Consider the following 16,947-nt stretch of genomic DNA (forward strand, 5'->3'; position numbering starts at 1 on the left):
AAATGCAGCCCAGTGCAAGTTAGTCAATGAAAGCAAATGTCTGAATGGAATACATAGGTGCATTGGTTCAGTGGTAGGTGAACTGTACTTTCACCCTTCGATAAATATGATTCTTAGATGGTCCAATATGTTAAGTCCCCATATTAAAAGTCAAAACTTTTGTTTGTGCAGCGAAGTGAGAAACAAATACAGACGAAACTGGCACCAAGCAAAGATTCCCATCAACTTCTGGAATATATCCATATATATATTTAAAGAAACATTTTTTTTTCCTCCCACAAAAAAAGAAATTACTTTATAAGAACATTTACAACTTTACAATTGCAATTGTTTTTCTCTAATAAATGCATAAAAGCGTCCAGTTTCTTATACAAAGATATACATTTTTAGAGCAAAATAAAAAGGAAACAAATTACAACCAGAATTAAAAACCAAGGGAAATAAAAGGCAAGTCTGCAGTTATACAAGGTCATTAACAGATTTTTTAAGAGATGCATTACAAATAAGTACCTTAAGCATTCGGTTCCCTCAAATCATTTGAATCAGTTTTTTTCCTTTACCAGTCGTTTTCTCAGTATTAAATATAAAACTACATTTCAGTACAAAAATATGTAAACAGACTGTACAAGCAATGAACAAAACAGTTGTTATAACAAATTTATATTTTACACTCCAATTTTCTTGCCATGTTTATGGGAATCATTTTACCACTTGCAGGCACAGACCTGCACATAGCAATGCACACAGCAGGGACAGGCAGCATTAGCTTCTTCAGCTCTTGCACAACTGCAACTTACGGAATACCCCACCAGCTAAGCTGACATTTTCCTATCCCTGTATGTCGATTTTTACTTTTATTTATTTGTTTTTAAGTCAGAAGGCTTTGAGATCTTTCTAGGTTGAAATATGCAATGACTTGCACAAGCCTTACGCTGTTATAGCCTTGGAGCTCATTTACTAACTTTCGCAGCAGTAACAGCATAAGGAACATGCTATTAAGGGTGTACCAATTAGTTTTTTAAGGGTGAAAGATATGAGAAAGTATTATTATAGGAGTGGTTCCCATTTAAACTAAATGTGTGCCGCAGAGGAAGCAGTTGTAAACAAGTTTTTAATTAGTTTTTTATGGTTTTTAATTTGCTCTTTTATGCATTCCTAGTGTGCCTCTCTACCGTGCAGCTTAATATGCTATTGCCAATCTTCAATATTTGTGATCTCTTCTGAAGGCAGCCATACACAGGCCAAGCCAGTAGGGCACACTGATTGGCCCATGGGCTGAATGGACATGGATATGTGTGTTGCTACCTTTTTATTACTCTACTTTCTTGGGCAGACCACATGAACAATAAAAACAGCAGGAGTGAAGAGGAGCTTCTCACATGATTACCTGTCTAATAAGCACCCCCTACATACCCAGATAGTCAGCCCTTTGGTCATAATCAGCCAAACTGCCAGATACAAAAGAGTTGTAAAAACTAAAAGCTAAAAATGTAATGGATCTTATAGTACCAGAGATAGTACTACAAATTCTAAGGTGAAGTCCTGGCCACCGCTAAAGCCTTGAATTACCAATAGCTGGTAACTAATACAAATGGTACTGACAGCTTATGAAACATATTCTGCCTGCTTTTTCTTTTGTTTTGCAGAATAGAAAGTGACTGCTGGTCTCCTATAAGATGCAGAAAGTAACTGGTGTAGTAGTAAAATTCTAAATTCTGTGTAATTCTAATCAATGTAAATAAATTTTTAGGGATGTCGCATAGGACATCCCTAAATAGGTACTTTAACCGAAATTCCTCTTATAACCAAGTAATAGCCCCTCTTTTTGTTCAGGGTGTCATCATTCAATAAAACAACATATACATTACTCCACATGTGAATTCATTGCATTAATTTTGATTCTTTCATTACATTGAAAATATAGATGGAGACCTTTACCCTGGGTATCAGGCCAGGGTAAAAGGAGTATATCTGCTTGACCACAGGCAGATCAGGTGAGTTGCTCTCACCTGTGCTTAAATGTAGAGACCTTGGATCCTTACATATAGGATAAGTGTATTTATGGACTGGAGACCATTTGTCCTGTGAATCTGTCAATAGGATATGACTTGTGTTTGGTACACCCTTATTAGTATTTAAGAAATGTTGCTACATGAAGGTGAGGTGATAATATCAACAATTACTCAGGAATGATGACCTGCAGTTATATTGTTAATCACAGTATAAGAAAACACAAAGTCCAAACTTTGTTTTAATGTGCAGAAAAAAAAACATAAAAGATTCCAGTGCTGTTGGACACCAGTAAGTGCATAGCAAAGGGACAAAGTGAAGTACCCTCTTCAGACACAATGGGGTGTCACTTGAGGTAAGTCTTGGATTTAATGACCGGTGTCCAGCTGAAGTGTGCTTCACTCTCCCAAAGTTTGCTCCCACGTGTATCACAGGTCATAGGACCCAAAAGATAAGGAAATCAGTGGCCTCGATGGAGGGAGTGCACAATGACACATTCCTCACTCCCTGCCCCACTTATGGCACTCATTCTGTTCAAAAAGTACCTTGTATTTCTGCCATGGTTAGATATGGGACATCATTCTGAAGCCCCATCCATCAGAGGTGACACAAGAAATCCTAAAGTTGAGTTAAATTATTCAAAGAAGAAAAAAAAAAACAACCACCACTAAGTGATTTGTAAAACAGACTGAATAACAATTGTCTTGCTATTATTACATAATCTAGAAGGTATCAGTAGAAATGCACAGAATTCCAGTGTTGGGCCATGGCATAGCCCTGTCAATGATCTAGCAGCACAATGACTTTCCAAAAACGTGTGTACTTCACAAATTCAGTGTTGAGTACACTACCCAATATGTTCTATTATGTTGGCTGAATAATAAGACTGACAAAAAAGTATGTATGAGGTATGGGAACATTCCAAAGATCTATGTATCTCTTGTTAAGAACCAATCTTACAGGGTATCAGACTGACAATTCACAGTACAACATTCTCATAACCATAACACTCTGTGTCAGAGATATGAGAATATGGTGAGATGATGTTATTAGTCGGTCTTCAGCAAAACTGACAGCCACAGAATCACGCATCTCCACAAAAAGAATCTATTGCCCTTAGCTAATAGTAACAGTAAGAGGGAAAGAAGATTTGGGGGGACAGAATAGATAGTCAAGACCAATTTTTCCCCTTACATTACTTATAATACAGAGTATCCATCTCCTATATGTATACTTAAGCTGTTGACTGACTGATGATGCCAATAAAGTTTGAGTCTGGGGGGTACATCTATAGCATTAGTACTCTATAGTACTCTATAGATGGATGTTTGGAAAAGTGCTGGTTATAAGCTCAATAATACCTGAAGACCTGCTATATTTCAAATCATACCCTCCAAATACTGTAAAAAGAATTAAAAAGCATTTTTTAGTTGTCTTCTCCCAAAAATCAATGGTTTATGGATTCTCAGTTCCAATTCATGATCACAAGTGGGTGGCTCTGCGTGTATGTGCTGGAATGTGGCACTACTGGTTTACAATGCAAAATGCCTTTAGAGAAGAAACATAATTCTAAGACAAAAAAAAAAAATATGAGGGATGAACTACTTGGGAACTAATTGAGCAAATTCTACATACTTGTGTAGTGATCAGTCTAAAATATAAAAATATGGGAGGCAATGAAGTTGTTTTGATAGTTTAAGTGCAAGTATATGGTGCCATTTTAAGGCACAAGCGAGTTGCCTTCCATTGACATCCCAATAAACACTCCAATAAAATCAGACACCCACTGTGATTAATTTCAATCAAGCCCTTGGTATATGGCTGGGTCATAGACACTCATTTTCTCTCCTGTTGGCAGAAGCATAAAATACCCAAATTTTATCTTGTGATTGCTGTTATATAGAAATTCCAAAAAAAGATAGGGCTGAAACCAAAATGCCATTAATACACATGTAGATGTTTAACCTTGGTATGTGCAGCTTGGGGTGGCTCAATAAATCAAGGGATTGGAATAATGGAGGCCACAGGGTTCCCTCTCCTCAAAAAAAAAACAACTATACAGTGAGTTGACAAATGACACATGTGGTTTGAGTAAAGTTCCCTAAACAGCATTTGCTGCTAATGGAGCATGTGCTAAAAATGCTAATTTCAGTGCCAAAAAATGCACTAAACTGCAAGCCATAGATTATATGAGGATAATGGTGGTTTTAACAGATAAAGATCTTTGCCCGGTTTCATAGGATTACCAACACTTAACAACGTACAAAACTCTCCATACATTGTTTCATCTTTTAAGTGCTACTAATATTTCAACATCCTTTAAAATAAACAAAGTAATAAAATGGGTAACATGGGGATAGCCCAAATCTGTGGCTGGTCAGGTTAGACCCAATAGGCATTATTATTAAGCCAACACTAGTGAACAGCCCCTGTGTAATGCTGTGTGACTGAATGGTCCTGGCAAATGGGTTTGTGATAGTCAACTCTTTCAGACACTGCCAACAGTACACTTGGAATGAGCTGCCTATCCCTCAAACCTTTTGTGGTTAGAGACTGAAAGTACAATGGACCATAGGTAACATTCCATGCTCTGTTTTCTGTTTCCATAGTAAGATTGGATATTATTTTGTTAGGGTGTGAAAATCTGAAAAGAGCTTTTTTTCTGTAAAGGTCAGTATGTAACGTGTGACTGAAAATGTAAAAAAAAAAAAAAATGAATGCAACCAAAAATGAATCCTTTACATTACATGTAATGACTGTCAGGAGAAAGGTAAGTGCAGAATTTCTTCATGTGCAGTTCTTCATAACAGCCCAGTCCAATAATGAGCTATTGAAAGGGGTGCTCACCCCGAACAATGTGCGAAGAGAACTCATAGCGGTCCTGGCTCCTGTGGCCACAAATGTTGCACTCAAGTGGGTCCCTGTACCCATGGCAGCCCATATGGATCGTATACATAACATGGTCAAGAAACAGCACCCGACAGTGCTCACATTTAAATGCCCTAATCTGCTCTCCTTCACTATTGAAAACTCTGTAGACATCCTTGGAAGAACCCAAGCTTGACTTTGTGGCATCCAGTGCTTTGCCATCTTCCTTGGGATACACTGGACTCTGCTTTCTCTTTGAATTTAAGGCATGGTTGCCCTGGTAGGATTGACGGTCCTCGTGGCTGCTTTCTGAGTCAGTAGTATCAAGGCAGCTGTTGCTGGGTGATGCTTCTCTCTCCTGAGGGTGGTTCTTTGGTCTGATAAGGGAGATTGGACCATCCATGTTGTTATCATTGCTGTCTGATGTCTCCCTGCTGGTGGGTCTCTCCACTCTGGCAGGATGATAGACCTGAGAGTAAAGTGAACTGACAATTGGTGGAACATCAGGCATGGCGGCTGCTGAGTGGTGTATGAGAGGCCGCAGTGCATCTGCTCCCAGGTACGTGATAGCATTGTTAATAGCCTGATCCATCATTTGTGACTGCATTATTTCTGCCTCTTTCTCATAGGCCATTTCAAAGTGCAAGTCAGGATATCCGAATCTCATGAGCTTCTCACCTGGGAAGTAAAGTAATCAAATAAAGCAAGATTTTCAAACTGGAAAGAGAAAATGTACATTCTACACCATTATCTGTAATCAGTTCACTGAATTACAATACATACTTTATGTTGTGCCTGTAGCTAATTAGTATAACCACTGCTTGTATAACAACACCTTGTACAAAACCATTGTTCTTAAATTAATTTCAATTTCTTTTTATCAAATCTATTTTATACATACTAGTATACTGTTTTTTAAATGTGTATTTTCTGTTTTGTTAAACGTGAATTTACTTGACTACAGATGCAACAATTTCTCTCTTGCAATGGTCTTGGATTGCTCTAATAGTCAATGAGAATAATTAAAAGTTGCACAATAAAGGGGTATATCTTAGGGTGATAATCGTGGGCAGTGACATTAACCACTAACCACAATTCAGCGTGATTTATCATTTCCAGTTTTCCAGTGAACGGTCATGGCGCTGACCACAGTAATGCTTAACTGAAAACGGGTGTATAATTTAATGTAACAGATCAAAGAGATATCACAGAAGATAATGAGACACATAACATGGAAAGAACTTCGATTTATTGGGGCACACAAGTATGATTCTGACCCAAATATCTAAATATCTGCTTTGCAGCAGAAAACCAAATGTTCTATTGCCATGTGAGCTGATCAAGCTGCCACAGAGGTACCACTAAGCTACTTCACAAGTCATTTAGCTATTAATCAAACACTAAAAGTCATCAGCTAATATAACAATATAAATCTGACTGCTGCAGAGTTAACAAAAAATGTTTTCCTGATTTCCAAGAGTGGATATTTTTTGGAGATCGTTGACAATGAGTAGCTGGTTACACTTTAGCCCACCATTGCATAGGAACTTGCTGATATGTTACAATCAAGGTGCAAATGCCCAATTCTATACCACCAGATGATTTAGCTCAACTTGACGACCACTAAGCTGTATGTGGAGCTGAAACTCAATAATTATTATGAATCTGTGGCCCACTGATTTTTGAACACCCCATTCTATCCAGGTGTAGGACAAAGGAAAGTAATTTGAGTCCTAAGTCAAATAAAGCAGATGCCCCTTTAGCCAACAGATGTCAGCCATGTTACTAAATGATGCAAAGTTAGATCATGTTTAATTGGCACATTGTAGGGATTGGTATATTCTGAGGTCTGTATGAAGCCATAACAGGTTACATGCAGTGCGTGTTGGATGAGCATGTTGGAAAGGTATAGGCCATTTTGAGATTTGACCCTTACTGTCACTGACACTAAAGTTAAATATTTGAGGCATGACAGCAAAGGAGCAGCAGCACAAGGAAAACAAAACAAGCTACTACGAATGGAAGGCAACCCTTAATCCCACATACGCTGTTAGAAAAATTGCTAGTTAAAACTGGATTCAAAGTAATATTTACACAAAATAAACCTAATGTGAAATTCACATATGAAAAAAAACTGCCAAATAGCATGCAAGCAAGCTTTTGGTATGGTTTTTATGAGTTTGTCAATACTACAACAAAAATGCCTCTTCTGATTAAAGCTTTACTCAAACAAAAATAAAAATCTGTGATACCATCTGATGGAGCTTGCCCAGCTGTGGAGACTGCTATGTAGCACTGCTTTCTACTTGGAAGGTGGGGCCATTATTTTACTCTATATTCAAATGTCTATAGCATTCCTTTTTAAATGTAATTTCTGCAAAAACAGTGTCCTAATTTTTACCTATGCTTACTTTTTTCTGGAAAAAAAGCTTATAGTCTTTTTGCTATATAATACTGGTCAGATCCCCAGCTAAAAACAAGGTTGCAATAATAATTACTGTGATTATTTTGGTATACTGGACTTGTCATTCTAAATAAGCTTGATACCTTATCCTAACAAAACTGGGTGCTGCAGGGCTTGTTAATCTTTTAGTCCGTTTTTAAAAGTGCCTGTCCTAGATATTGTAATGTGGTCAAAACTTTGCCTTTATGCAGGGTTCCTATAGAAAAACAATTCAGTTAAAGGAACACGCAGGCTCCACCGCTGGCATCAGCCTCTCACCTTGCTTGCAGCCGGAACCATAATGTGCAAGCACATGTGGTGGATAACGGCAAAGAAATGTAAGCTCTTGTGTGCCTGCAGGTGCAGGCAAAGTAGGAGGCTGATGGCAGCGGAGGAGCTGATTCTCAGCCTGCGTTTTACTGCAGGTCAAAAATCAGGCCCTGTATGGCATCAGCCAAATACTTTCTGCCTTGGCAACATAGTCTGGGCACCTTAAAAGGAAGAGCACATAGCATGTAAGATAAAGATAAGTAATGTAAGCAGGGATGCCCTTAGTGATAGAGGGGCTTGAAAATACCCTGTGTACAGCCCCAAATTATTAATATTGCAACCTGCACCTCTCACATTGCTCTTGAATTACAACTAACAGCACTGGAAAGCCTGGGTGTTGTATCATTAGGAGGGTATATACCATTGTGGAGCAAAAAGAGATTTTTCACTTTTCCTCTGTTTGCTCTTTGGGGCTACAGATGCATACAATCCCCCCCCCCCCCTTTCAAGTCATAGGGAGATGTGTCAGAGATAAGTGAAGGGTTAAGACTTGCAGTGCTATGCGTGTATTATCAGCAATTTCATTTTAATATTGCAGATAGGGACTTTCCCTGCAGCAGTATCTGTACTTTAAGCGTTTGGAACATGTAAAAAAATGGATGTCATTTCCTCTCATAGGAAGTAGTGGTTAAGTTGTACTGAATGTGTATTTTATTTACAATTTCTAAGGAAAAATACAAAATCAAATTTAAAAAATGCTTATCTTTGGTGTGTTTGAGGTAGAATGCTATTTGAATTTGTAAGATTGGCTCCAGGTTTCCAGTGCTTATGTTAATACAGAAAGCACAAATACCAAACATGGCTCTACCTGCACCTAGTTTATAGCCTCTGCACCCTAAACCTGGGAACTGGCAACCTCTGTCTGGTGATGCTACAACTTCCAGCACCCTGAAGACCTCTGGGTGTGAGTGGGTTGCAAGGAGTTGTATCTTAACAAAAGCGAGAGTACGACTGCCCTAAACATTGGCTAATAGTAGTATAAAGAAAAGCAATGCTTACCCACAAACTTCTGTGGGGTGGAGCTCTTACGCTTCCCCATGTTGCTGGCAAGTCTCTCTATAACAGCCGGTCTCTCAAATGGTATTAGAGACATGTTGTTTTCCATCATGGTCTCTGGATTCTTACACTCGTCCATAGGAGATGCTACACAGAACCAAAATGTCACGTCAGATTGACACCTTCTTATTAGAAGAAAACTGCTAAATGGATTTTCTAATACTTTCCATCAAACAAGACGCAGATGTCTGTTGATATTCAGTAGCTGATAACCTAAAGAGTCTCACCGATAACTACTCTGTCACTATAAAAATTAGCTTTTTAAGACATGGCATGCATTCTGCCACCTCTGCCCTTTTAAGAGAAAAAAAGAGCTAAGTTGCATGGAAACTGAGTAGAAAGGGGCTCATTTACTGACAAAGTTGCAAAATCGCCCCACTGCAGTAACCAGCTGTTTAACTACAAATATTAGAAACTGATTTCAAGGAGCATCTTGCTGCTGGACCATTGTGCAAAGCAAGAATTGCCAGCAAAGGGGGCATAATGCACCACATGTACACAGTCTAGTGCAAGTTAGAATATGAAAGCATGCATGTCACTGTGAGTTACTGCTCTGGTAGCACTCAACATCTGTATCAGTTATCTTTCATGTATGTCCGCTTGTCCAAAAGTGCAAAATCATCTACCCTACAGAAAACATTAGGGACAGACCACATACACCATACACAGACAAGAATGACAATTCAATATCCTACACCAAAACCAGAAGTTGGTGGCAGTCCTATAAGGGAAAGTTTACATAATTTCTATACTTCTGAAAATATGGCATATATCCATATGATATGTACCATTCATAGCTGTCATCTGCTTTTAGTGTTATTGTTGGCTTTCATCACCTAGACTTTTATCCAGCAGAAAAGATTAGGAAATGCTGTGGAGAACATAAGGGAGAGACCCCCAGTGTGAAACAGGTGTGCTATTGCTCTCTCCTGACAGCTCCCTTATTTCTGAAATATTATTAATTGCAAGATGTTTAGAAATATTAAAAACTTACTAACTGATATTAATTAGGGAACAATAAGGAATTCAATGAACATTTAGCTACAGTATGTGAGTTCCAAAATAAAGAGAGGTTACTATGGGTATACATTTCTGCACCTTTTTTAACATGTGCTACGTGCAAACTATTTTGACAGTTTTTGTCAAAATAATGAGGATGCTGCCTTGTCTGATACATATTATTGCTCATCTGTGCTTACTACACCCAGTAAGCACAGCCGTGTATTCTAGCACCACGTACAAACTAATAATGTTCCGTGTGAATGTAGGCTGCTGTTAGATGGAAGCACACAATACAAAGCATCACATATGTGAAACTGCATCGTTTTCTTAAGTGCTGCTCATATTATGTTTTTAAAAGTAATGAAGACCAAAAGCAAATTGTTTCAGAATATCACTCTCTAACATTATACTAAGATAACTCTGATAACCTTTTGATATTCTACAAGAAATTAAAAGGGACCATAAAATCCTGTCTAACAAAAGCCCCCAAATAGCCCTAAAATTACAAATCTGTTATTCGTTATAGTTTTAGTCTAAAAAATCAGATCACATGAAAGCTCATCCTCTCTTTACTGGCTTCATTTTGAACAAGGTTGGCATTGGAAATGGTGTATTTGCCCAAGCAGGAACTGCACTGAATAATAAGCCCTCTGTGATTCTGCATTTATGTCCTTACTTATAACTGTTTACTTTGTACACATTTAAACATTTACAAAAACATATAGAACAGCAAAGGAAAGCAAGATTTTTTGCTTTAGCAGTGGCATAAAAACTCCCAGTATTCTCCCTCTTCCATTAACTAATGAGCTGGTGGGAAGCTGGCAGTGTAGATCCTTAACCTCCCAAAAATGTACTATGCCTGTGATGGGGGTGTAGATTATGAACTATAAATTACCCATATCTCTTCTTTTCTGGTAAATCTCCTAGCTACATTGTAATGCAGGGGGTGGCTGAAGATGTGTCTGGAGTTACAGTACAACACAAATGGAAGGCAATAATAATACTAGATATACTATTTACTGACTGTGTTACCTAGACATGTGCCAATTGTACTCACCATGGTGCACAATACCTTGGCCAGCTTCCATCCCTACATTTTGCAAGTAGTTGTGGCACCGCTCCTTGTGTTCCTCCAAAGAGCTTCTCTGCTTGTAGCTTCGGCCACAGTAGTTGCACTTGTGGGGTTTGCCAACTGCGGAAAGTAAAAGGAATGTGTATTAGAACACAACAGTTCAATTACTTTAATTTTTTCCTAGATATTCACCACAGAATTCCTTTTTTCTTTAAAAAACAACATTTTGAATATCGCCTTTTAGAAATTCTAAGGGCCAATTTGTCACTAATTGGTATATTTTCACAATTAGTACTGATTGGAAAAAGTCCAATCTTTTTCATAATTTATTTTCCACACTGGAATAATTCCCTCCAACTCTGAAAATAATTATCTGAACTGTTAATCACCACAAACCATTTGCTATTGTCATTAAGGATTCAGATGGGTGCTAGTATGCAGCGCTGCTGCCGAGTTGCACTAAATACATGGCACCCATGAAAAATTAATGTGTTCACAATTGAACGCATTTTGTTCAACAGACACATATATCTGCTTTTATAAATGTGTCAGTTTATGAACACTCTCCTGACAGTTAGACTAATGGTTGTTAAATAGGAAACAGGCCTCGGATCCTTCTGTAGCAGATGAGGATATAGTCCAGTGGTCTACTGGGCAGCACCCGAGAATATTGTTCTGTTCGACTAGCACCAGACAATTATGCTGGTATGCTACAGGTAGTACTTTGTAGTGTATGTGGGCCTGATAGACCCCAATTACAGTGACAGGTTACATTCTTTTGCAGAAGAAACAGCAGTCAGATTGCAGGGTGTGAAACCAGCTCACACCAGGAATGCTGCTGGACAAACACTCCCTCACCGGCACAATTTTTTTCCCTCTCGGCTGGGTTTTAATCCCTTAGGGATATTGCTTAAGCACATCTGAGAGAAATGACACAGACATTTTATTATACAATTTATTTTTTTTCTCTGTGCTTATGTTTGTTAAGAGTCCCTGTGGGTGTTCTGGGCTGCAGCTGCTAAGTGGTGCTATGTCAAAGCACTGCTTATATGACAAGGACCTAAACTCCTTTAAAGAGACAATAATCCTATATTACAGACACACTTCAAAGACCTGCATATCTTTCCAATCACCCTGCTTTAAGTCATAACAAAAGTTTATAGATTTGTATAATTCCCGAACAGCATTGGCAGCCATGCTGGAAACTGTGGTTTGGTAAGAAAGTGGCAGTGACATGCTAGACATGGCTTTCGGAGGGGTACATGACTCTACAGGGGCTAGTGGGGTCCTGATATATGCACAATATCCAAAATCTGTGAAATAGATAATATGATCAGATAGGTGGCCAATAACACCTACAGTAGCGCATGGTACTCTCCTGCGTTATGCAGGAAAGTGGGAAGAACATGGCTACTCTACATATGGCACTAATGTGTTTTGTATCTAAACCTTGATGAACTGGACTCTCAGGTAACATTACAGTCTGTAGTACCAGTTGAAAAGAATGTTCCAACATATCTTTGGCAAAATCGAGCTGATAACTGCAACTTAATTTACATTTTTTTCTCATGTGTGCTATATATAATCCCAGTGCACCCGCACACAAATGTACACTGTGAATCACCAAGCATGCCAGGGGCTACAGCTCCCAGCAGGTACATTATATAGCAAATAATGTAAAATATAAGCATATTATAAGTTACCGAGAAGCTTTATGACCATATAAAGGCACAATGCAAAAGGTGAGTACTTTCACACAGGTCATGGGACTCCGAGGTAACTTCTATTATCTGCAGATTTTACAACAGGGGTACATTATATATTATAATACACAAGCGCCAATTATAACTGACAACATCACTAAGAACCATTTTTAAGAATATACATTACAGGACATTCAGGGACCTTATGTATTATATATGTATTGCACAGGTCTGTGGTTATCTTTCCACAGAAATACCCATGGGAATATGGCCAGCTTGTAGTGAGTAATAGGCAACTGTAATCGGCATCCTCTCCTTATACACAAAACTGCATTTATAGACAATGTATTTTCCCCTGGCTGTGTATATTCTGTGCCATGGAAAATACATAATCTAGCAAATGTTATTATTGTCCTATGGACTTTCCTAAACTTCCTCAAAGAGTAATTCAGTTGGCTTGTAGCCACATTACACAGGAAACTCTGCTCAAAATACCTGTGCACTTTCCAGTCAAAAACTGCCTTGAATGCCTTACCTTTACCTAGCATTTACTATAATGTTACCAGTTAATCTACAAAATAGTGGACAGAGACATTTTCTATTTAACTTAATGGCCTAGATAAATGGAAATAGATAAAGATACAAACAACTCACCGGAGTGTGTTCTGAGGTGGCCGGTAAGTGCATCTCTCCTCCGGCATGCATAGCTGCAGAATGGACACTTGAAAGGTTTCTCCCCAGAGTGTAACTTAATGTGGCGAAGAAGGTTGCCCTTTTGAGTGAACGATGCTCCACATTGGTTACAGTGGAATGGCCGCTCACCTAGATAGACACAAAATGAGGGCCCTTAAAAATGATAAGTGGGACACTGAACCCAAAACCACAGTTTAATAGGCAAAGATGCACTTCAACCTATAGGTAAAGAAGAAACCAACAATGGGATGATCCCTTTGAATGCAAATCATTTTAGAAAGAGCTGTAAGAGAACACATAGTCTGTATAATGACATATAATGTATATATATGTATTATATACATATTGAAGACATATTGTCTGAAGTTAACTATACTTTAGCCACAATTGTGTAGACTGCTAATTGTCAGTAATCACAAATTATAAAGGCACAGGCCACAATTAAGAACTTAGTAGTTTAGATATAACACTCAGTTGGCAATTTCGGAAGCCTTTTGGTGGGCCTGCTCAATGGCCATACAGCAGTATATTCAAGTGAAACAGAATTATATTGCAAAAGTAAACATGTCCTTTATTGGGCTAGATTTTGTAGATTTTATAGGCTTTCATGTCTGATAGACTGTTTACATCACATACTTCAGTGAACCTGGAAAATTCCTAAAGCCAATGTAAATGTTGGTCCAATAAAAGGTAACATACATTACAAGCGATCTTTCTGCTTTCAGGAAAGGGAAACTGAGGTTTAGCAGCCTTCTGTCCATAAGCTATGCACTGAAAGTCACTTGCCATATTGCAGAGAGGATACAGTAAACATATCTAGTCAGTCCTCTGCTTCAATATGTAAGGTGCTGATTTGTGGCTTAGACTAAATGCCTGAAGGATCCGATTGTCATATTACCTGAAGTATTGCAAGCACACACAGACATTCTGTTATATTCCAAGGGGTCAATAAGGTATTGCAAATAAATTACTGTTTAAAAATTGTCATAAAATATTTTCCAAAACATTAACTCAAAGCTTTTCAATAATATGTCAAATGACAAGAAATGTCCAACCTAAGGACCTGAATTTTTATTGTACTGCAGCACCCACAATGCCTACAACCTTATATTTCTATTCAGTTGTGGCACAGTTCAACAATCACTGGAAGGTTTGCAGATTTAAACCTTCACTGGATACTGCGATTATAGACCCTAAAGGCAGTGACATGTGGGAAGATTAGTTGACTGAGGTTAAATCTTGGGTACCGCGGGCGACTAATCTCCATGAAATGCCTTCCCACTAGCAATAAAGTGAATCACCGGTGGTAAGGTATACACAGCTCTTCTGAAACTTTAGGATGGCTGCTGCAAGTACAGATGCCTGAACAAAACTAGGGTAGACCACTAGGAATATTCCATTCCATTCTAATCTACAGACAAATCAAGAGGAAACTGTAGGGTGGAGATACTCTCTTGCTCTCAAGCTACGACTTCAATTGTCCAATGCTGGGAATTTTAATTCAGAACCAGCAATAAATGAAGGACCCCTGCTGCTTAGGGCAGTGGTTAAAATGAAGATACTCTGCCAAATTTTTTATTAGCATAACTGCACAGTAGCTTGAGTCAAAAGGTTTACACTGGACAGTGCTGGTAAAGATCCATCTTTTTCTAAATGCAGAATAGTTTTCCAGTTGTGCTGGATGAAACAGGGTGAGCTAATGCCGAATTGCATCTTATGCATCTTAGGCATAATATGTCTACGCTACTCTTCAAAATAAGGTTTTACAGGTACATTTTTTTTGCCCTGTATATAAAGTAATGCTTAAACTTTAGTACCTTTAAAAAGAATGAGATCTGTTCCTTAAAGTTGTCTCTTGCATGTTATAGAACCTATTTCATCTGTAAAGTTGGCTCTTTCTCTTGGATCATAACACATCTGCTTCCCATAGAGGTGTCAAATGGCCATGATGAGCCAATTTCTATATGATTTTGTTTTACAGTCCCTTTCTGTTATGGTTATGTTTACCTTTGTATCTGGCAAAACTTTGTTTTTGTTATAATACCATACACCCATGGCACACTCATATAAAGTTAACCATTAGCATGATCATGATCTTATCACAGAAAATACAGAAGTAGTGCTACTTTACTATAAGGGTCACATGCAGCCCCCTTAGTTTCCAAGCTCATAATCATTAGCATTGCATGCATGCCAAAGTCACACTCAATTTAGAAACTAATCATGCTACTCTGTATGCCAAAATATGACTCCTTGCCTGTTCCCTATTTCTCCTCCTTCCAAACATCAATATTTATTAGGTGGGTTTCTTTAAATGCCTTGGGCATTATCCATTAATAATACATTTCTTTACAGTGTAGCATGATTTTTTCCAAAAGGTGTAATTCACCCAAAGCTACTTCAAATGCAGTGCACACCCTTGTAAAATATCACCTCAAAATGTTACAGAATGAACTAGTGAAGTTTAAAAGAAATTATGAATGACTGGTGTGTTTGATATCAGGAGGTGGGCTTCTATGGACTGAATGGTAGGACTTTGCACTTGATAAAGACCAAACTCTTTTGATTCTCAAACCTTTGGAGAGGTTTTTGTGGCTTCAACACAAGCAAAGCTCAGGAAAGGTTAACCTTCCCTTACCATAAATGATATCACAACCCTCTCTCTCTAAACCTCTGAAGTGTTTAACATTCTTTGGTTTAGTTTAACAAAGGGTGCAACCTGCTTTTAAAAGTTGATAATAAGAAGCAATGACAGGCAATAATATCAGGTAATATTAACATCAGATGCTACAGGCAGTTTGGCTCCAGGCTGCTTACCCGTATGACTCCTTTTATGGACCATTAGCACATTGGGGCCAATGCAAACCATGCCACAGACGTCACATTTCAGTTTACCATTCGGCAGCCGTATGCCACCATCAAGGGGCATATCCTGACTGCTGCGGCTGTCTGACATCCCATTAGCATCAATCAGGGGCTCCTCTAGACCACTCTCATCATCTTGTAGCTGCAGCGGTGTGTCTCGACGAAGAGGCTTCCCCTCTCCTTCATCATCACTTTGCATCTCCATCTTCACTGAGTTTGCTGAAAAAGTCAATATTATTAACATTTACCACAAAGTGTCTGAAACTGGCAAATCAAGTTGAAGAAAAATCAAAAGTAGAAGTTAGGAAATAACATTAAACACCTTTGTCACAAGAAGTCATTTTAGCAAATGTAGTTATTGTTCAGCTTACTGAAGACCGTAATGAAAATAATATGAATATAGGGGTAAGGAATATAGTTCTAGAAACAATACAGAATCTGATGTGATAAAGATGAAATGTGGGTCATGAAGTTCCAGTTTTTACATTAGTCTGTACATCAGAATCCAATCTGCATTGTTTCAATAAAGGAGTGAGAGCTAGTTATGAGTGAATCTGTCCCATTTTGCTCCGCTGAAAAACCTGCAAAATGGTGAAAAATTAGCAAAATGCAGCTACTGTGCAACTTTTTTGCCACAAGAGCGACTTATTTGATGCGACCCTGACTTTTTTTGACGGAATCACGACTATGGAAAAATGCGGAATATTTTGGCGAATCTAGCTCATCTAGCTTATCATAACATTTCTTTCCATCACTCCCTGTGGAGTGCAAATGGTTTAATAACATTCAATGTGTTAAATGATGACTAAGTGTATTTGAATGGTAGTTCAACCCAGTAAATGCCAGAATAGTTCTCAGTGGGTCACGGAGATGAATCTTCAGAAAAACAAGAAAGTTCACTGCAA

General features: G+C 38.3%; 1 protein-coding gene across 14 annotated transcripts in view; it reads right to left on the reverse strand.

The window, feature by feature from the left end:
• Window positions 1-217: 217 nt before the first annotated feature.
• Window positions 218-16,947, reverse strand: part of ikzf2 (IKAROS family zinc finger 2) — a 48,145-nt gene continuing 31,415 nt past the window's right edge. For 9 of the 14 annotated variants that reach the window (XM_012970043.3, XM_012970039.3, XM_012970035.3 and 6 more), the window contains 5 exons: window positions 15,995-16,261; window positions 13,139-13,306; window positions 10,767-10,901; window positions 8,651-8,794; window positions 218-5,556 (listed from right to left, as the gene is read on the reverse strand). In XM_012970043.3, coding sequence (XP_012825497.1) covers window positions 4,838-5,556; window positions 8,651-8,794; window positions 10,767-10,901; window positions 13,139-13,306; window positions 15,995-16,261 — 1,433 coding nt within the window. In that variant the 3' untranslated portion in view covers window positions 218-4,837. 14 annotated transcript variants of the gene reach the window in all.

The sequence above is a fragment of the Xenopus tropicalis genome, chromosome 9 (genome assembly GCF_000004195.4).
Source record: "Xenopus tropicalis strain Nigerian chromosome 9, UCB_Xtro_10.0, whole genome shotgun sequence".
Lineage (NCBI taxonomy): Eukaryota > Metazoa > Chordata > Amphibia > Anura > Pipidae > Xenopus > Xenopus tropicalis.